We start from the raw sequence: 21853 nt of genomic DNA, 5'->3' as shown, positions 1-21853 counted from the left end.
CAGGACTTTAGACCAGGGTCTTTCCCAGTCCTACCTGCAGATGCTGCCAGGGAGTGAACCTGGGACCTCCTGCATGCAAAACAGAGGCTCTGCCACTGAGCTGCAGCCCCATCCTGCGACAGGGAAGACAGGTTCATGGAGAACCAGGCAGGCTCATTTCAACACGAAGCCACTTGGCTCTTAACTCCTCATCCAGCTCCACTGAGCTTTGCCTGCATGCCAGGGACCCAGGTTTAGGAAGACCACCAGGAACTGGCCCCCACCATTCCTTCCGCCTATTCCGAGCCGCCGCCACCACCCACGCCCCACCAACAGAGACGAAACTCACCTGATACGACAGAAGACAGATTTCTCTTGGGTGTAATCCATGGCAGCTGCAGCTAGAGAGAACGAAAGAGATGCAATCGAAGGATTAGCTATGAATTGGCACAAGTTCAAGAACTGCCCTCCTGCATGTGACGCCACTTTCATTACATCCCTGCTCTCTGCTGCTTCCGGAATTGACAGAGGTCTTTTTGAAAAGCTCCGAGGCCAGCCAGAAGAAGATGCCCGACTCTTCTCAAAGGGCTCAGGTACCATTTTTAGAACAGGAAGAACATATTCTACAGGTTCTTCTCTTTGGATGTCAGTCAATGCTGCTGCTTTGGGTTACTCCTATTCAAAAGCATTGACTGCAACAGACACGGAAGGCCTGGCAGGCTACAAGCCAACTCTCACGCCACTCCGGAAGCTCCTTGTGTGGCTGAAACTTACTGGCAGAGGTGCAGGCGCTCCAGGAGGGCAAGTGGTATGGTGCCGTGGACCCATAGAAAATGCTGACATCTTGCGGCGCCAGGAACTCTGCAAACTTGGCCCCCTTGAAGACATCTCTCTTGCAGCGCAGGATGAAGGCTGCCTGGTCCGAAATGTAGACAATCTTCCCAGTGATGAAAGAGACGGCCACTGAGAACGTGTCCTTCAAGAGCAAACAAACAGGGTGAGGAAATGGAAACCAGTTAAGGGGCTGTGCGGATGTCAGCCGAGGCCGCAACAACAAAAGAATTCTCAGGACTGCGACACATGAAGCTGGCTTGGACAGAGTCAGGCCATCCATCCACAAAGCCCGGTGCCGACTACTCTGACTGGCAGCAGCTCTCTAAGCTCTCAGCCAGAAGTCCTTCCCATCACCTGCCACCTGATCTTTTTGACCTGGAACATTCTCTGTGCAAAGCAAGGGCTGTGCCACAGAGTTAGAGGCCTTTCCCTTACTTGTCTTCAAGACGGGAAGATGACCTCTAGTTTGCTAGCTTTTAAAAAAAAAAGATTAAGGGAGGGGTTCTCAACCTTGGGTCCCCAATGTTCCCTGTAACAGGGATTCCCAGATGATGCTGACTGCAACTCCCATCATGCCCAGCTACAATGGCTTTTGGCTCGGGATGATGGGAGTTGTAGGCAACTCCACCTGGGAATCCCTCTTACAAAGAACACTGGTTCCCCAGATGATGTTGGGACTATGACTTCCACAATCCCCAGCCACAGTGGCCTTCAGACTCCGGGACTAAGCAAGGAGAGGGAGAGAGCTGGTCTTGAGGTAGCAAGCATGAATGTCCCCTTTTGCTAAGCAGGGCCCACCTTGGTTTGCATTTGGGGACTACATGTGTGAGCATGCTAAGATATCCCCCTTAAGAGATGGAGTCGCAGCTCAATGGAAGAGCACCGGCCTGCTTGCCTGCAGAAGGCGCCAAGTTCCCTCCCTGGCAGCATCTCCAAGAAAGGACTGAGAGAGACTCCTGCCTACAACCTTGGGGAAGCCGCTGCCAGTCTGTGTAGACAATACCGAGCTAGATGGAGCAAGGGTCTGACTTGGTAGAAGACAGCTTCCTGTGTTCCCTCTTAGGTTAAGTTAATTGCACACAACTGGCCTAAAGTGCCCCCCCCCCACACACACACCCAAAAAATCTAGAAAGCATGTTTACAACTGCACTTTGACCTTACGATTCAACTGGACCTTTGAGCCCAGGTTCAAAGGATAGGACAGAAAACTCACTGGGTTTTTGAGGGTGTACTCCGAGGTGATATTTTCCAGTTCTTCGATGGTGTAAGTGGACATGTCCAGATGGCAGGGCTGACTGTTGTCAATGGTCCATTGCTGGTAGTAATCTTGGCTGGCTGAAAAGTGAGGAGGACCAAGAAGAACCAATCAACAGGAGGTGCCACAGAATGCCAGCATACAGAATGACCTCGCCTTACATGGGACCAGCAGCAACCCAACCCTGCTTTCCACTGCCCTTGGCCACCAGTGTTCCCTCTAATATGTGCACACATGCGCACACGCTCACAAGTTTTTGGATGTCTGCTCAGTTCATTTTGGATCCCACTCAGGTTGAATCAAGAAGGCTCCACTCTGAATGCATGTGCGCACACACTGCCTTGATACTGCCGCCCACAACAAAATTCATTCCGCACACAGATGAAAAAAATTTAGAGGGAACACTGTGGACCACCTGTGCCTCTCTAGCCCTAGACTCTTGGCAGCAGCTTCTGGCTCACATGGGAAGAGCAGATGGGATTCTCAGGCTGTCCCCTACAAAGGCATCTGGCATCCAATTTCTGTAACTGCTTCATATGCTTATCTACAACTTCTGCCCATGCAGGTGTATGCAAAGGCCACTGAACTAGGTTGGTTCTTGTGGCTGGGCTCTACCTATGAGATGCCATCCCAAGAGAGATCTGACTGGCTTCTTATGTGAAGCTGCCCTGGAATAAAAAACCACAGAGTCCATCTGAGTCAGGGCCTTGGTCCATCTCGCTCAGTACTGTCTACAAGGACTCGGCAATAGCACTCTGGGGTTTCAGAGAGGGATCTTTCCCAACCTCACTTGGAAATTCACGTTCTTATTCACACCTCTAAGCAATTTACATCCAAAATTGCCAGGGATGGAACCCGAGACCTTCTGAATGAAAAGCATCTGCATCTGCCCGGCCACTGTGCCATGGCCTTAGCTTCATGGTTCTCTTTTAGGCCAAGTCAACTCCAGACTCTCCTACATATTTGGCCCTTTGGTGGGTAACGCTATTTGACTTGCTGCGTACATGGATTTTGCTTTCTAATTGTCTGCTGCTTTGAATTCTGCTCTTTATACTTTTTCTCATACCATTTTTCACTGTTACTTTTGGAGTGCTTTTTTGCAGCGTCTTTTAAATTGCATCTAGCGGGATTTGTTTCCAATTCTTAACTGATGTTCTGTTTTGGGTACCAACAATGTTAGAAAGGCAGTATATACCTTGGACCTGCTTCACACAGGAGAGTGCATACTGGAGCGTGGCCAGAGTGCCCGATTTCCCCTTGCTGCGCTTCTCCGATGGCAGCCGAATCTTCATCTCCTTCAGTGCCTTCATCAGCTCCTTTTGGGTTTTCACTCGTGCAGACTGTTCACTACTGCAAGGCACAGGTTTTTTTAAAAATGTCAAGTCAGCTACAACAGCAGGCCAAAAAGCCTTTGGGGTTTTTTTTGCTCAGATAGGCTGAAGGGATCTTCTCCATTCCCCACCTCCTCCATTCACCCCACCCTCCCCCGACCCAAGGGTCTGATGCATAAAGAAATATGGCTAGATTTTTCTTTTTCAGGAAAATAAAATGCCAATCATGACATAAAAAGCCCCACATAAATTGCTTCTGATGAAGTTACCTAAGTTTTCCTGATGCTTTTTCTGTTCTGCTTAATAGAACCCTTCTCTTCCCTTCCCTCTTTAAACTATATGAATTCCCAGCATGTTTAAACTGAAAGAACAAACAGAACTCCAAAATAAAGCACGACCTTTGTATGAGTCTGATATGAATACCACACAAAAGAAGCCACCATATCAGTGGCTTGTTTTCAAGGAATGGCCAAGAGATTGTTCCTTTCCGAGTCCCAGTTCTACATTTCAGCCTTCATGTTCTCTCGCCTCCCTTGTCCAACCATCCCCCCATCGCCCCCACAACTGCGTAGCTCCAGAAGTTTCAAAAACCAGCTGTTCAAGGGTCAGACTCTCAAGAACTCTGACCAGACAGAGAGCAGAATCAAACTACTGGAAGACAGAACTAATGAATCCCAATTGCTCGCCAGGGAGGGAAGGAGAGATGGAGGTTGTCTTCAGTTCAACCCCCCTTTTTTACAACTGCATTACTCTTGGTTCCAACCACTAGATCGGGGAGGGGGGGGCACAAACCTGGCCCTCCAGCTGTTGCTGAACTACAACCCCCATCATTCCCAGCCATTGTAGTTCAACAACTGCTCGAGGGCCAAGTTTCCCCACCCCTTCACTAGAGGGTAGTTAAAACAATGGGACATAAAAAAGAAAATCTAGACACGACACGCCTCGACACAGTTCCCTTCATTGATCAAGTTCTTCCTTACCTGCAGCCGCTAGTTGACGGGTTGTCTTGTTCAGAGCTCGCGCTGAGAAGGCTGTAGGCGATGGAGCTGCTGGGAGGAGATGGGCTTTGGAAATTGGAGCTGCAGAGAGACGTAGAACAAGCAAGTCCTTTAGCCCAACTGGGCAGCAAAGCAAAGTGCTGACTGCACTTCTGTGCAGAAAGGTGGGACATAAAATAAAACCGATATATACAGGTCCGTGAAATGCAAAAGCTTGCATGGTATACACAGACCTAAGTTGACTCAGTTATGGTGTGAGGTGGCAAGCCAGCTCTCTGACAGAGACCACCCCAGACATCCCCCAGCACAACATACCTCTTGTTACTTTCGGTGGTTTCCAAGAGGGCCGAGTCCTTGCCGTTTCCGCTGCTGCGGGAGCTGCTATGGGAATCGCCGTGCGACTCGTTGCCACTGGAGCCATTGCTGTTGGCATCCATGTCGTCGCTGGCTTGGCCCTGCACTTCAGCCCCTCGCTGGGCTCTGGTCCTCCGGGGGGCTCCAGAGCTGCTGCTGCCACCTCCACCCTCAAAGGGGTTCTGCCCGGGCTCACAGGCAGTGCTCATGATCGGTTCTGGGACATGGGTGCCTCCCTGGAGAATGGGGGCGAGTGGTGAGAAAATGGCTGCTGGAACAGCAAGGAGACTTTTCAGAAGGCTGGGGAGGTGCTGCTCAAAGAGGATCCCTCTTTGGGCTGCGTCGTGTGAGAAAGATCTGATCCGTGTGGAGTGAGTCTTGGGTAATACCTACAGGAGAAGAGAAGAATGAAAAGTCTGATTCAGCAACAGCTCCGGATTAAATGCGACACCAACAATGCTACCAAGTAAGGCCCCTGGTGCAGGACGACGCTTCTGAATGCTGGTCCTGGTGTGCGAGATAGTCTTTGGACAAGCTATACCGATTGCCCACTGGGACGCAGCTTTCCCCAGGCAGGAGCCCTGGCCTAGCAGGGTCACTTCAACGTCACTGAACCAGCGTCAAATATCAGCTGTTATACACACCCTGAAACCAACACACATTACTAAATAATGGGCTTTACAGCTGGTTATCTGGCCTAGCATCAAAACCTCTCTTGCTCTCTTTCAAGCAAGGTGAATCAAGACAGCTTTACCCTTGGATGTCTGGTTTGATTATTTCGTCTTGGGGGGAGTGGAGGAGAAGAAGAGGCCAGATTTGTTCCCGGGCCCAACGCAAGGTGCTGCTTTTGTCCTTTAAAGTCTTTAATGGTTCGAATCCTGGATATCTAAAGAACCGCCTGCTCCCAAAGTTTTCTGCCCACCAGACAAGAGCATCCAGAGTAGGCTCTGCTTTGTGTCTAACAGTGAGGGAGGCTCAGTTGTCGTGCACACACAGGACAAGGCCTTCTCTGTGGTTGCCCCCAGGTTTCGACATGCTCCTCCATGACTGGCATCCATTCCTCAATCTTTTTTTTTTAGAAAGCAGGTAAAGATTCATTGGGTGGGCTTGAGAAAGTCATCAACTCTTGTAAAACTGTAAGCTCCTTGGGGTAGAGGCCAGTTCTGAGTTGATTAATTTGGAGTTAGTTTTTTGTTTTGTTTGTTTTTGCTTTGATACTCTGTAAAGCACCATAGCACTGCTACTGCTATATCGATAAATGAAAAAAAAACAGCAAATAAAAACTTTGGGGCTACGTCTGCCTTAAATAATCTTGGGCACACTGGTCCTTTTTGATCTTAGTAGAAAAGGGAAAACAAACTTTAATTGTTTTGGAAAACTCTTCCAGCATAAAATGTTTCCCCATTCCCAGTGCCAGGCCTATAAACAGAGTCTGGAAACTGTCTCTGGTGTTTGACTTACTCCACTAAGAATTCCTTTCCACTGCCTTCAGGGGAAAAAACACTCTCTCACACACACACACCAGAGAAATGAAAGGACACTGCAAAGAACTGCCCAACAAACTAAGTTTGGAACCAGCCTGTACAGTACTCCTCAGGGCTTACACTTCTTAAACTATATATTCCTTCTCTTTGATAAAGGACACAAACACCCTAATTCTCTTTCTACATTTTTCAACAAGCCCTTCACTTTCCTTAACTTTTTTTCCAAGCAAGTCAATAAGGATACTGTTTTAAAGTCAAGTGCCTATATGCATGCACGCATGCACACACATCTGTCTGTCACACAAACTACCCCCACAGCCCAGACAGGGCCACCCAGTACCTGTTAACAATTGCATGGCAGACCAAAATTCAACAGCAAGCACTTTCCCCACGCCTGCATCTTCATGCTGATAAAAAGCTGCATCTGTTGAATTCAGTCATATCACTGTTTAAGGCACAGGAGCCATGCCAGGGAGAAAAACGGATCTGTGCCAAACCGTAAATGTGACGATCAAAGAAACCAGTTGGGAGAAGGGCAACAATAATTTAAAACATAATTATTGAAAACAGGGCTTGACAAATCCCAGACACCAGGGAGCCATAGTGCCTAAATATGTAACTGTTGCACCTAGACTAGGATATTCAGAGGCCGAGTCATTTAACGAAATATTTTATTTGTCTCAGAAAGCCTTGCTTCTGTTCTAAGCGTGTTACTTACTTGTAAAGGGGATAAAGTGAAGACCATTTACCCTTCCACTCCACAAGGTCTGCCACAATGTGTGGTGATTTTGCCAAGTGTCCATTGTCTAGCTCCTAAGTTGTGGGAGATCCAAAGAAAATCAGTGATGGCCCGCTTTAAAGAGTTGTTTGGATAGGCTACTTAGAACAGCTTCCAGAGTAACACAGGCAGAATACCCAGACACAATCTGAAATGTTCAAAAAAGGCTGGCATAGCAACCACGAGCTCCAGGGCCCCCCCCCAAACACACACACCACCTCTCTCTGTGCAGCAGAGGGAGATTTTAGCCCAGTAAGCAGGTATTTAATTGTGCCTGAACCTCTGCTGTAGGTGTGTGTATTTATTTAAGTCAGAGAACCAAGTCTATTCCTAGCTCTCTCTTAAAAAAAAAAAAATCCCCTCTCCTACCTTCCACCTGGGTCCCAGCACTTCCATTCTCCACAAAAGCCATTTACTAAACTCGTTAATATCTTAGCTGCGCTATATTTAGCTCTGCTAATTTTGGGTGCCTGCTATTTTTAGTCCTTATTTGGAACAGACTCTTATTTACAAAGAAAACGATTACAGCAAAGCTGGTGTGTCCGGTGGCCAGGCTACTAAAAGGGGTGAACCCCACCTTGGTAAATCTATGCATAGGCTCGTGTTTTAAAGGCCACTTCTAATCAGCATTTTCCACTAGCTCTGGAAAAATGTACACAGACCTTTTGGTCAACAATTCCTGGATCGAGAGAAAGCTCTTTTTAAAAAAAGAAAGAAAGAAAAAAGAAACTTAATACAGGGCATCTCCAACTCGAGTCCCTAGATAATGTTGAACTCCTCCTCCCATCACCCTCTGGCCACCGTAGCCAGTTGTAGTCCAACAACATCTGGGGACCCTAGACTGAGAAACTCTGACTTAATATACACATTCCTCTTTTCTTTTTTATCCATCTGCCCAAACCCAAGACCTGGATTCTGCATTGCCCTAGCAACAAAGACAGAGGCACTCCAAGCCAATGATCTCCCCCCCACCACCACCAGAGAGTGTCCACGGAAACACAGGACCCAAGACTCAAGGTCCTGGCAGATGGATAAAGACACACACAGACAGGCCACTCTTTTCTCACTTGAAAATGTTTGCACCTTTAAAAAGAAGTTTGTGAAGTCTGTGCTTTGCAAACACCCTCTTTTAGCCCCTGCTAACTGAGCAAAGAGGCACCTTTCGAAGTGGTGATTCTTTTATATTTAACGAGGGGAGAGCAACTGGCCCTATCCATCCCCAGCACAGCATCCCTCCAGTGGTTGCTGCTGGTATCGCTCTTGTGTTTCTTTTTAAAATTGTGAGCCCTTTGTGGACAGGGAACCATCTGGTTTACTTTTCTATGTAAACCGCTTTGAGAACTTCTACTGAAAAGCAGTATATAAATACTGAAAGTAATTATGCATAGTAATTCTAAGTAGCAGCTTTACATACCAAACATTCATCAAAAAAAGAAGCTTCCATCAAAATCACCATGATTTAGTTGCAGGTAGGTGTATGCTTAGCATTGAAAATTCAGTAGACTAATGGTTTTGTTTATTTTATTTATTGTTTAATTTATATACCGCCTTTCATTAAAAACAATGGTTATCAAACTGATCCCAATAAGCACCTGAAAAGGACAGATGACGACTATATCTTTGGGGAAGGGGCCTGTAGCTCAGTGGCAGAGCACTTGGTTTGCATGTAGGAGACCCCAGGTTCAATCCCTGGCAGCATCTCCAGGGAGGGCTGGGAAAGACTCCTGCCTGAAACAGTGGAGAGCCGCTGCCAGTCAGTGTCCAGGGATAGGGAATCAAGTTGGTTCTCCAGCTGCTGCTGAGCTACAACTCGCAAGATGGACCCAGGGTCTGACTCAGTATATGGCAGCTTTCTATGTATTCCATAGTTGATAAACTCAGGTTAGGAACATGTAAACCTTTGAGTATCACAGAGGTCTTTTGTTTCTTGTCTGATGAAAGGTTCTGTGAACCTTTGAAAGCTTGCATACCACTATACCAAACTGCTGGATTAGAGAACGAGAAAAAGAGTGGCAACCAAAAAGCCACACACACACACACACCCTCCCCCCCCCCGCAACCTGTACCTTGAAACCCCTCCTAAGGAGTCCTGGTGACGTATAGAGCTGCCTGAAAGTAGCTTCAAGACTAGTTTTGGTGACCCACCAGGAAATACAAAGACACACACACACACAGTGGCATGTCGACTATGGATATGAGATCAGACTACACCACACCACACCCCCTTTTCTCCTAACACAGAAGAATGCACTGCCCATTTTCCAAACCCGTAGCTCAAGTGGGGGCTAGGGTGAACCTGGCCCCACCAAACTTTTTTCTGGGCCCTCCCCTGAATTTTTTGCAAGCAGATAGTTTTTAAAGCAACTGAATGCTGCTTGCACTTATGACCAATGGGGCCCAGAAAAGCCACCCCCCCTACATTTTTGGCACCAAAAAAACCATTTAGACAGGCTGTAGGCCCCCCTCTCCTGCCCCTTACCAAAAAACCCTCTCACCCTCTCCCCTTTACCTCTCGTCCCATGCAAAAGGACAGTTGCTGGCTCACATTTTGGCCCCACTGGCTCCTTTGCTTTGCACTGGGTCTCTGTGGGCTGGCAAGGGACCACCCCAAGCGCAGCTCCCTCTAGACCCCGCCCCCCTCTGCAAGCAAGAGCTCTACCTGCAGCAGAGCTCCTGCACCCAGCGGATGCCTTACACTATCCCACTCCACCCGCCCCCAAGTTGCCCAGCAGTTCTGCTGCTCCCAGAGAGAGAGAGAGGAGGGAGGGAGGGAGGGAGGGAGGGAGGGAGGGAGGGAGGAAGACACTCCCCCCCACTCCGCCCCGCCCGCCTGGAGCACATGCCAAGCTCTGTGCTGCGAGCTTCCTCTTTCCTCCCGCCCCCCCCACAGCCCGGGCAGCCCAAGCCGGATTACGAAGCCTCTTTCAAGAGAGAACATTCCGTCCCCGCAGAACTGGCACACGTGACAGCAGCACTGGTAGCCGCTAGGCGGGGCCTGAGCTTGCCAGCTTCCCCAGGCGCAGCCTGCTGACCTACCCAGTGGAGACCCCTGAGAGAGGCGCAGGCCAAAAGGCGGAGGGTCCCCCCACCACCACCACCGCCGCCCAGGGGACAGAGGGAGCCCCCCCCCCGCCCCCAGTACTCACCAGAAAGTCCTGCCTCTCTGACCGGCGCTATTAGCCGACACAGGCTTGGGATGGGGAGAACTGCTCTCTGGTCCCCCTTGCCCAGCAGCTGGTGACTCCTTCCTCGCTGGCCAAATACATCCTCTCGCTTGCCCGCCGGGAGTGGGCCGGAGTGAAGTGCCCTGTGGCAGCGGACTTGCAGGCTGTGGACAGCGGAGCGTGGTTAGCCTCCCTTGCTCAGCAGCAGCAGCAGCAGCAGCATCTGGGTACAGCCAGGCGGGCAGAGAAGCCACCCATTGTATAACGAGAAGGCGGAGCAGGCCTGGCCCGGAGCCCAGTGATGTCAGCACCCCTGCTACACCCCCCCCCCCGCACGCACGTGGACTGTAGCGCTGCTACCCGCAGTCCCTGGGAGGGCCTCATTGGCCGGCGGGCCCAGCCAATCAGGCCGCGGCGTTCTGGCTGCATAACTGCCAGCAGCACATGCCGGAAGACAGATGTCCGGCGCCCGTGTGAAGAGCAGGCTACAGAACCGCAAGCCCCTTTGTAGCAGCAGGCCGGGGGCGGGGCACTACATTATTTTAAAACATCCAAGTTAAGAAATAAGCAAATACTCTTCGTCCATCACTATACCATTTTTCTTTGGGGGGGGGGAGATATTGCACTGAACGGACCAGATAAAAATTGGACCAAGATATTTCTCTTTTTCTGACACAGCAAATGATCATTCCAATTCCTTTCAAAAAATCACTCCGATTCCTCCCTCACTAAGGTTTAGCCAAGGGTAACTTTAGGGATCTCTCACAAAAAAATATGAAATAGTAATAAAAGAGTGGGAGTGCCCTTGACACATGTGCAGAGTGCCTTTTTCCATACCATAAGCAGCAGGTAGCATGGTTTCTAAAGTGCAGGAGCAGAAACTGCTTCCATAAAAGGGTGACTTTTAGAAATTAAGAACTGCTTCCTTCCTTTCCCCCCCACCCCCCTTTTAAAGTGCTTGGGCATAAAGGGGACCAGACAGATTAGTGAGAATCTATGGGTTCTCTCTCATCCCTGAACAACTAGGAAATCAGAAGAAAATGTTAAAACCACAGCGGGAGGGGAGAATGGCTTCCCACAATGAAAACAGCAAAGGGAATACAACAGGTCTCAAGAGTCCCTTCAAACCCAACACAAACCACAGCAATATCACAGCCTTTCAGTCAGATCTGAACACAAACACAGGTGCCAAGAGCTGCAGGGACAACAGTCTGGAAGCCTCTGGGGGCATTGGAAGACAAGGCTCCTGCACACACATTCGCAGGTCTTGATGGAGGAGAGCACAAGAAGAGTACAAAATATTGACTCTGGTTATCTGGCAATGACGCCTTATCTGCAGCGCCAGTGTCTGCCTTCTGCCTCCCTCCAACTGCCAGGCAGTGGGTGGGGAGGTGGGGGATGGAGGAAGAACCAGTCTTTGGTTAACAACTGCACTTCCATTGCTTCCAGAGTAGACAGAAATTCAACAGGTGCAGTTCAACATTTCCCAGAACAATAGCCCATGACCCTGCAAAAACCCACTGCACCTTTTCCCATGTTTCAGTCCCCCTTTCTTCTCATCCACTTCCCCCGCCTTCTTTCCATTTGGAAGTAATCTTTGTTCTCAAACCCGTCAGGGTGGAGTGACATGCTCCTGTACACAAGCGCCTAGAATTCTACACACACATCAGCTTAAGAATTATGAATATTAAGTAATCGTTTGCTTAGTTTGCATCCTAGAATTATAAATATTATGTAATCATTTGCTTAGTTTAGTCTGCTTGCTATAAATGCACTCTGTTTGGTATTCCAAAGCACCAGAAAGTTCCGAAGAAGAAAAAGGACGCTGCAAAAAAGGACCAGCACCACCTTGTGGGTTTAAACAGGCAGGGAATCCATGGCAAACTATAAATACAGAAATCAGTCAATAGTTTTAAAGATGAATAAAAGTTAATGAAACGTGTTGTTTTTTTTAAGGGCCCAGTGTTTGTGGGTCATCTCAGGATCTTCACACTCAGCCAGAAATCTATGTTTACTTCTTAGTGAGCAATTCGATAAAATCCTGTCTGCACATTTTTCCTTTGGAGAAGGGTTGCAGCCCAGCAGTTGAGCAAATACCTTGCATGAAGAAAGTCCCATGCAAAATCCAGCCATTCAAACAAATGTGGGCAAGTATAGTCCATGCATTAAGATACTTTTAAGCACCTTCTGCACACCTGCCCTTTCCCCACTCTCCCCCTGGTTCTGGCCACTTCTTTTTTTTTGCATCTGAAGCTGGGAAGTAACAGTTCCAACTGCAGGCATGTTAAAAAACCAGTACACTGCAGATCTCCAGCTGCAATCAGGGTGATTAAGGCTCCCCAGATGTAGCTTTCCACTGGTCTTTGTCTGGCCCAAATTATCTGTTTGCTTCCGTAAACAGTCTGGAAGGAAAGCTGCCTACTGTTAGCAGGCCTCTTTCTTTTGATCCCACACTTTTGTGCTCTCCTAACAAAAGCGCTCTGCCTTTCATTGAAGGCAGCCTCATCATCCTAAGCAGTGGGCCCCTAATGGCTCTCTAGCAATCTTCTCTCATCACTGACGCTCAAGTCACAAAGCAGCCTCCACAATTGCGCTCAGCCTACACTGGCCCACCACACTGGTTCCTCTCTCACCCCTTCATCACTGCCAGGATGGAGAGCCTTCCTGTGTGGCTGTTAATTCAAAAGCTGGCTTCTTCATTGACAGGCAGGCAAAGGGAACTACACTAGGAGAACTAACTTGGGAACCTGAGGATGGGGCCACAGCACACTGGTAGAGCAGCTACCTGGCATGCAAAAGGTCCCACATTTCCTCCCTGGCAGCATCCCCAGGTAGGGCTGGAAAACCTGCCTGAAAAATTGGAGGGCCACTGCCAGTCAATATTGAACTAGATAAACCAATGGTCTGGCTCGGTACAGTATAAGGCTGCTTTCTATGTTCCTAAGTTTGCCTTTGCCATATTGTTAGCAGAAGAATATTAAATGACACAGTTATTGGCTGGTGGATCTTTTTTCCTGGGGTTGCTTTTTTTGGGTTGGGATCTTACACCCAAATCTCCTTATCTGCCAGTCCCAAGAGAAATATAAGCAAGATCCTCATTCTTCTTTTCCTTAATAGGATGAACATTTTCTTTATGTGGGAATATGGAAACTTACACAGAATTTTTCATAAAGATAAGCAAGTGTGGTATAGAGGCAAGAGTCATGACACCACACAAGGTTGTAGGTTCAAATCTGGGTTCAAATACCCAGTCAGCTGTGAAATGTACTGGTGATTTTTGGCCAGTCACACACACACTGTCTATCCATCCTACCTCACAGAGTTGTTGTGAAGATATAAACAGGGGAGAAAATTGTGTGTGCTGCCCTGAGCTCCTTAGAAAAAGGATGGGATACAAATGCCAATAAACTCAAATGTCTACGTAACTCCACATCAACTACAAATGTGTTCAATAACTCGGAAAGTTGCAAGAAGGAGCTGCTCCTCTCCACCCCTCTGGACACACCACACCCCAAAGATGAATCCCCCCACAATGTTGGCTCCATTCTTCCCCTAACTTCTCTACTTGGGAACTTGAACTGAGCCTTGGGGCAGATCTGGCAAAAAGAAAAATTCTACCCACCCCCAAAACAGAGGCAACACCAGGGCTCCTAGCTCCTACCCACTCCCTGCAAATAAAGTTCTCCCAGATCTGAAACCCAGAAGTTCTTCCCCCATTCCCACTCAGATCTAAGGCCACCTAAAGCCAAGAAGCTTGACTCCCAGCGAAAGTACAGTATTTTAAAAGTCCAGTATTCCCTCAACAGCAACTAGGTGTTGCTGTTTGAGGTGCCTCCAAACCAGAAATACTGCAAAGGGGTGTGTGGCTAGAACACTTCCTGGCCCTGCACCCTCCACATTCAGAAATTCACCCCAAAGGAGTGAGGCTGGGGCCCAAGAGTCCTGGCCCTCTACCCGCTGGCTTTTGGTCTCCTCTCCACCTTGGCCCTGGCAGGCGTAATCAGAGCAAGCACTCCCTTCCAGCAAGTGTGGGCCAAATTCTTTCCTTAACCAGGTCATCTGATCAGGCGGCTGTGGCTGCAACAGCTGCCACTGAGTCCTCCTCTCTCGCCCCCTTCACAGGTCTTATATAACACTTCCCAGCTGAGCTCACACAGAAGCCCCTCCCTCCCCCACATAAAAGCAGCCTGGAACATTTTGTTCTCTTGGCTTCCTCCGCTAGTTCAAGAGACAGTCAGCTCCTCCCTCCTGCCCACAGCAACATGCTAATTTGTTCTTCAAACAACCACAGACAAAATAATGAGGCAGCTATAGAGAGCAAAGAGCAGAAAGGGAGCGGAGGAGCGTTTCAAGCTGCTGGCCAGAGCCAAAGAGCTCTGGAGGGCTCTGCCTGCAAAGGGGGGAGGGGTTTACAATATTTGCACCACACTGTGGGTGGGGGGAGCAAAATACCCACCCCTGTTCCACATGGATCTAAACTGCTGTCTGTAAATCATCACCAAGTGGTGGACAGAAGAACCTGAACAGGAGAGATCCACAACTGGGTGGCATAGCAAATGCCACATGCATTTCCAAAGCAATTCCAAAATATATATAGACGGACACACACACACACACACACACTCTTTCGCTGTTCCAGTATTGTTTTTATCAAAATTTGGCTGTTATCTACTTCTGAGAACCCACTGCTGGGACAGCTAGAAATAAATGAACTAGCTAACCAAATAAATAAATGGGAGAGTGTGCACGAGACCTCCTAGCAAGTTGAGATGCAAGCGACCTCATTCCACAAAGCTGTGAGTTCAAATTCTGCTTCTTCTCATGTAGGATGGCTATATAATTCTACTTACCCAGTTGTCAAATGAGTTTAACTGTTAATCTAATGCTGGGATGAACTAACCTGTGGCATCTTCTGCACCAGCTGCATTCTGCAACGTCATGTCAATGGCTACTTGTTGGAGGGCCATAGGCCACCTCCAGCCTCAAGAGGCAGGATGCCTCTGAGTACCAGTTGCAGGGGAGTAACAGCAGGAGAGAGGGCATGCCTTCAACTCCTGCCTGTAGGCTTCCAGGGGCATCTGGTGGGCCACTGTGTGAAACAGAATGCTGGACTAGATGGGCTTCCTTGGGCCTGATCCAGCAGGGCTGTTCTTATGTCTCAGAATACGGCCTTACACATAAACTCAGAGTGACTAAATGTACACAAGCCCATTAATACCACTTTACTTTCACAGTGTGTGTCTAGCAGGGCACCAGATGATGTGTCCAAAGCAGAAACACTCACCCTGCTCCTTTCCAGGTTGTGCTCTTCTAGGTTTGGGATGATACCACCCCCTGCTGGAAGGACCAGGTCTCACCCAAGCCTGCCAGTCTGACAGCTTGTTTCTGCAAGACTGCCTCGCCCAGATACACATTTCTACGGGACACTCTGTCCCAGAACATCCAAGTGTAAGTGGGGCAGTGCCTCAGAGGCAAGTAGCACATAGCACAGATGCTGGGAAACAAGGCTCCGCACGTGGACCCACACTCCAGACACACCCGCCCCGAGACACTGCCAGCACAGAGTCATTAGCACCCAAAAGCAGCAGCATCAACACGGCTCCACCCAGGTTTCCCAACAACCTTTTCCCTACTGTACATCCAGTTGGTGTTGATAGTGCTGGAATGTAGGAGAAGGCAACATATTTCTATGACTCTGCCAAAAGCATTCCAACTACGGATCTCCAAATTTAACGGATGCCATCGATGCAGTCCCACCCACTCCTCTGCATATGAAGTACCACCCGCCTCGCCCCCAAAAACATTCCTCACCACACTATAGCTCATGTTTAAGTTTTCCCATAACAGGACTTCTTAGCGGCTTTTATGCTAACTATCCTGAACCAAGTCTGACCTGCCTTGAGATCGGCAGGAAGAAAGGCAGAGAGGGAGAAGGAGAGAGAAACATGCTTTTACTAAGCCTCTTGACAGGCTGTCTGCTCCTCCATGCACTCCAGGTGCTCATTTTTTTTTGACAACGTACAGCCACCTCTCTGGCGTCTCTCTCCCTGGCCCGCCTTGTCTCTGGCAGGGTCTCTTCAACCCTCCTCCACCCAACTCTCAACCTCGGTTCCTGGAATTGAAGGTAAGGAAGAAGCCAAGTACCTTCAAGTGGGTCATTCCTTGAAGAACAGTTCACCTGCAAGAACCTGTGAACTTAGACAATCTGTTTTAATGCTGTGATGTCTCAGTTGCTCCTTCTTTAGAAATAAAGCTTGATCGTGCTTAATTCTGGTATTGGTGGCTGTTGATTATAAACGTTCCTGCAAAACGGGCTTTGACCTGCTGGAATGCCAGCGACATGGATGTTCTCAGCGGTAATCCTGCAGCCGTTTTGCTCTCTGCTCATCTCTGTCAAGAGTTAAGCTCTAGTTCAGCTGTTCTTTTAGTTGGCACACTCTGTCCCACCATCTGCCTGTCCCAGCAGCATACCACGGCACTTGACAGTTCTCTGCACACCATCTGACTGGTTTTCTGGGTCAGCCAATGACGGAGGACTCTCTGATTCCTGGAGAATTTAGGCAGGAAAAAAGATTCCTGGAGACTACAGAAAGCTTTCATACTTATACACATTGGTCTTCTGCTTGGGAAAAGCCGTAACTGCCCATCGGTAGCTAGAAGCTCAGGTCACTTTCAAAACACAGGTGGGAGATCAAGCTATCTATCCCTTTTTCAATTTTCTTCCCTTGAAATTGTGTTCTCTCTGGGCACTCAAACTCTTCAGTCTTGCTGAACATTTCCAGGAGCAAAATGCTGACAATCTTCAGATGCCAGAAGGGGATCCACAAATGAGTGACCCAAAGAACTGGACAGGAAGATGAATGGGAGATGAAGGAAACTTGATGCCAAAGGGGACGTCAGAAAAGAAAGGGGTGGGGAAACTGACTGCCTCACACTGCCAAGCGGTTAATTAAAAAGGCAGGAACATCAAAAAACTGTCTACTGCAAAAAGAGCATCTAGACATCCAAGAGGGTTGCCTTCTCCTCTCTCCCTTGCTTTAGGCAGCATTTCCAGCCATCTCCTCAGAGAAGGGAAAGGGATTCAACAGCCCACCTTTTCTACAGCAGAGTGTTTCCTACACTACTGAACAGAAAAAAGCCAGGAAGACAAATGCTCAAACCTTATGCACAAGGGGCAGGGGCAGAAAGGAGACTGCTTTGGATTTTCTATGACTTTGGAGAGACTGGGTTTGTTGGGAGTACTTGTGGTTATTGGGGAGTGATACTTGGAAGGAGGAGTTTTGTTTGTTCGGCCTTTTGTTTGTTGTTTTAGTCTTCAGATATCGCCCAGTAGCATGGGCGGAAATCCACGCTACTGAAAGTTTGAAGGTTTCTCCCCCTCAGATAGGCTTGAAGGCTCAATAATAGGCATATATGACGTTTTTGCACAGTTCTCATTCCAAGGTAGTCTGGAATGAGCAGGAGACCTCTTCCCCGAGACTGTTCTTCTCAATGCCTATAACTCTCCTTGGCTAGTCTTGCCTCCAAAAGAAAAGGGGTGACTAGATGATGGCAAGTGACTACACAGCAAAAACAAGCCATGACTTTTGACTCCCTCAATCGTCTGAGAGCATCTCTGGCAACAGCATTGCGAAAACAAGAAGGCATGGTCTTGAGCAACCCCTTGGAGGAGACACCACTGACAACACCCTTGTAAATTTGGTGTTCTACAAATATATCTTTTTATTTAAAAGCATGGATCTGAGACTGCTGGATCAAGCACTAGATACTCATGTTTAAAATGGATCTGATAGCAACATGTGCACATGCTAAGTTTACCCTAATTAATGGCTATACCTTATTGATGACATTTTGCTACTCATTTCTTTACTTTTCTGTTTTTATTTTTAGTCCCATGACACTCTAGAGACACGTCAGTGCTTTGGACTATGCCTTTCTAGAATATTGTGTGCTCTGCCATTACATGTTATATACGTAGTAGAAAAATGAAACAACCACCTGAGAGTGTGTTTGTGATTACGTGTGACAAGTGAATCGCATCCAAGCTGCCCACTCCCATGCCCAGAAGCACTGTCCTCTTTGCTCCCCCCAGCTCCCCAGCCCTTCCTCATGCTCCTGTCCAGCCAGGCAAACATGACAATGTGCAGCAAAACAGGTGAAGCCTGATGAGATAATGATTCACCCTCCCATGGAATATTGCATGAGCACAAAACCTCAAGCAGCCAGCACCCTTCTTTCTCTCTCTCAGCACTTATTACATAACTGCTGCTGAGGATCTGTGTAGCACTGGACAGGCGCTGGCATCATTATCTAATTACAGAGTTCCTACGAAAGATGCATGTAGGCACATCTGCCTGCCCAGCTCCTGATAAAGCCATTTTCCCAGGTCCCCACTATTTAGAGAGAAAATTAAACCCAGCAGACACCCTGTTCAAAGGAATTACATTTAGGATTACAATCACTGCCACGTCAGTCACTCAGAGCTCCTTCAACATCTGGAAACCACAGGGGAGATTTCTAGCTCTTTCCAGAAGTGTTAAGGCACACAGCAGCCAACCTGACAAGCTACTGATGCACAGTGTAGAAAGGTACAGGCACTGCTCAAGCCCTACAGACTGCACAAAGCAGCAGCAAGAAGATAATGCCAAAGGCTGCTTCAGTTTTTACATCAAGGGTAACACACTAAACCTAAATTAGACATACTTTCACGGAGATCGGACTATAGAGGATTTAAATATAAGCAAAACAATCAGCTTCATAGTGGATTGTTTTGAACAAATGTCATATTGGATTCTAGGTGTTCTGCCCATCCTATAAAATCTATCTTTCCCTATATAACCTTGTTCTCACCTCTGTCTCTCCACAATTCGGAGAATTCCTCTTTCTCTCCTCCAATTTTCATCTATCAGTCTTCTCTTTTGATAAGGCTTTCTCTGCTTAACTCTCTTTCCAGAAATCCCAAGTCCCTCCCCAACAAAAGTCTCCCCACTTGCATTTCAGTCCCACTTTAAAGTCCCCATGGATGCAGTACTCTCAAGATGCCCCCACACACACCATTTCCCATAAGCAAAGCCACTTTGGGCTCCATATCATTAACCTGAAGGCAAATTATTTGGCTCTAGTCCAGGTGACAGGGTGCAGATCCTTCATCAAGCGTCGAAGTACACACCCCTCTGCATTTTACTGAATTATTACTCCCCCCACCAAGCCAAATAATCCATAGTTCTTCCCTGGAAGAAAAATGTATTTCTTCCACCCCAAAATAATTTTAAGTAAGGAGTTTCTCCTCAAGCTTTCCTTCTGTTTGCAACTCTGTTCTAGCATATCTGCCTCAGGCACTTCCTTAACCAACTTTCTTTTCTCTTCCTGCAAACACCCTTCTTCCTGTTTACACACCTATGATGATACCCCCAACCATACACCTTCATCTCTTCTCAAGTTTCTTCTACTAAGCCCTATTTTCCAGTCTCCTCTTCCCCCCAAGTCCTCCCATTTTCTCTTTCCCACCAAGCCCCTTTTGTTGTGGTTTTTACACTGCTTGCTTCCCTCAAATCCTCCAAGCAATCCCTGTTTCCATTGCCTTTCAAGTCTCAAGCTACCCAGCCAGCTAGCCATTCCTTAATTCAACCCACTCAATTGCACATTTACAAGCGTCAGTATCTTAAAAGGACTCATAAGACAAATCTTAAAATTGTAAAATAGTATCTTAGAAGTGAAGCATAAAACAATTTAAAAGGGTTTCTTATGCACGTACATATTTATTGAAAATAATTGTTAGTTATACTTTCAATGTATTTGGAAAACCAAACTTTTCCCAGGTGAATACACACTATTCAGGCATGCGCACATACCGACTCTCAGAAACTGGTTGCAATTAGTCACTGTTAAGTTTATATGCATTTGAAGCAAGGGGGAAAGAACTCTGAACACTAACCCTCCACACACAGAGATGCTTTCCCTCTGTCCCTCAGCAGCCTCTTTTCCAACTTTTTCTACGCCCCTTCACCTCTGTTGCTGACCCACATCAATTCATTCTTTATGTCCCCTCCTCAGTCTCTCTAACCTGACCCCAATAGGTGCCCCAATCCCCCCATTTTTGTATTAACTCCTCCCTACTACTCGCCCCTTTCTTCCCTTCTTTAGATTGTTCAACTGGTCCACACTCATCTTCCTGTGTGCTTCCTTTCCTGACCCTCAAATCCCTTGGCTCCTAACCCTCTCATACACCTTACACACACACCCACTAATCCCAGATCAACCTCCTTCCTGCATTCCCTTTTCTGACACCCCCACAAGTCAACTCTCTTGCCTTCCCCAAGCCTTGATCCTTCCCTTCTGCCCCCCACAACCACTTTGGACTCTCCCTCCCCAATACCCCAGCAACACCCGAGGTCCTCTAGGTACCTCCCTTTCCCAAAGAGGGTTTCTACCCCCACCCACTCCCCAATCATCCCTTGCCTCAGAAGTCTCCACACCTCCATTCCCATCCTATTTTTCCAGCCCACCCCCTTCTCCACTCTCCTTTTCTGCCCCTTCCTCAAAAGCTTCTTCCCCTTTAACCCCACCCCTTTGGACGCTCCCACCCTGGTTACCCAATTAAAATGCTGTTTTCTCCGTCCCTCCCTTCCCCCAAACCCTTCCCACCCACTCTGATCATCCCACACACCCCTTTCTATCCTATTTCTACTCCCTTGGGTCCCTCGCTCTCCCCTTTCTGCCTCCCTCCAACCCCTGCCCCTCTGGATTCTCCCGCATAAGTCCCCCATGGACACACACCCACAATCCCCTTACCCTTCTACCCACCATGTCGCCCCTTTCTTCCTCCCCCTCCTCAGAGACACACACACCCTCCCTCTCTATGGGCTGCGCCCCTTTGCCCCCTGGCTTCCCACCTTCCCTATTCCTCTTCTTTGCCCGCCTCTCAGTTTCTGGCGCCCGCGGGAGCTCCCCGCCCCCTTCATTTCCGCCGCCTCTCCCCTCGCGGCGGCAACAGCAAGCCCACTCCCCTCCCTCGCTCGCCAACTCGATCACCCCTCACCTCGTCCTCGCCGTCTCGCGCCGAATGAGCCAGAACAGGACGCGCTTCCCTTCAGCACCATGCACCGGTCCGCGTGAGCCTGCGGTAGCCGGCCACGCCCCCTCTAGCGCCCCACCAATGGCAGCCGCCCCAGCCGCTCTCCCCGCCCACCATCTCCCCGCGGCCGCGGCGCCATTGGCCAGCCAGCGCCGCAACATGCAAGGAGCTGCGTGACCCCGCGCTGCCGGAACTCACCCCCCTTCAGGAGCGCGGCGTCTCTCCCCGCCCCCTTCTGCCTCCGATTGGGTCGCTCCGCAGCAGCATGCAAGAGTCCGCGTGCCTTGGCCACGGCCCGCGCCGCCTCTCGTTGGCTGCGCCTCCGGAGGTTGCTCCCGATTGGCTAGGCCTGGCCCAGCCTGCTGCAAGAGGGAACACACGTGCCGAGAGGCTCACGCGGCCGCGGCTGCTGTGGATTGTTTACACTCAGCAGGGAACAGGGACGGGGCGATAGCGGGAGGGGCGGGGCCTCGGGGGACAGCCGTTGGGCTCGCGGTGTGGGGGAGGAGCTCTCCTGAGGTTTACACAGAGAAGGGTTTTTTTTAAATCCGATTTCTCTGCTCGAGAAAGCCCAAAGAGGGTCACCACCACACGGCCCATGA

General features: G+C 48.8%; 1 protein-coding gene across 11 annotated transcripts in view; it reads right to left on the bottom strand.

The window, feature by feature from the left end:
• The window catches only part of PER1 (period circadian regulator 1), a 36505-nt gene extending 15156 nt beyond the window's left edge, over nt 1-21349 (bottom strand). For 2 of the 11 annotated variants that reach the window (XM_053260651.1, XM_053260657.1), the window contains exons 1-8: nt 10160-10492; nt 6954-7048; nt 4713-5140; nt 4380-4478; nt 3264-3418; nt 2027-2148; nt 754-955; nt 329-380 (exon numbers count right to left, since the gene is read on the bottom strand). In XM_053260651.1, the coding sequence (XP_053116626.1) occupies nt 329-380; nt 754-955; nt 2027-2148; nt 3264-3418; nt 4380-4478; nt 4713-5140; nt 6954-6980 (1085 nt within the window). In that variant the 5' untranslated portion in view covers nt 6981-7048; nt 10160-10492. The other 9 variants (XM_053260650.1, XM_053260654.1, XM_053260649.1 and 6 more) reach the window with 9 other exon arrangements.
• Between the last annotated feature and the right edge of the window lie 504 nt (nt 21350-21853).

This window comes from Hemicordylus capensis, chromosome 6 (genome assembly GCF_027244095.1).
Source record: "Hemicordylus capensis ecotype Gifberg chromosome 6, rHemCap1.1.pri, whole genome shotgun sequence".
In the NCBI taxonomy this organism is placed as follows: Eukaryota; Metazoa; Chordata; class Lepidosauria; order Squamata; family Cordylidae; genus Hemicordylus; species Hemicordylus capensis.
Note: the sequence above shows the minus strand (reverse complement) of the source record. Positions and strands in the feature narration are given on the sequence as shown.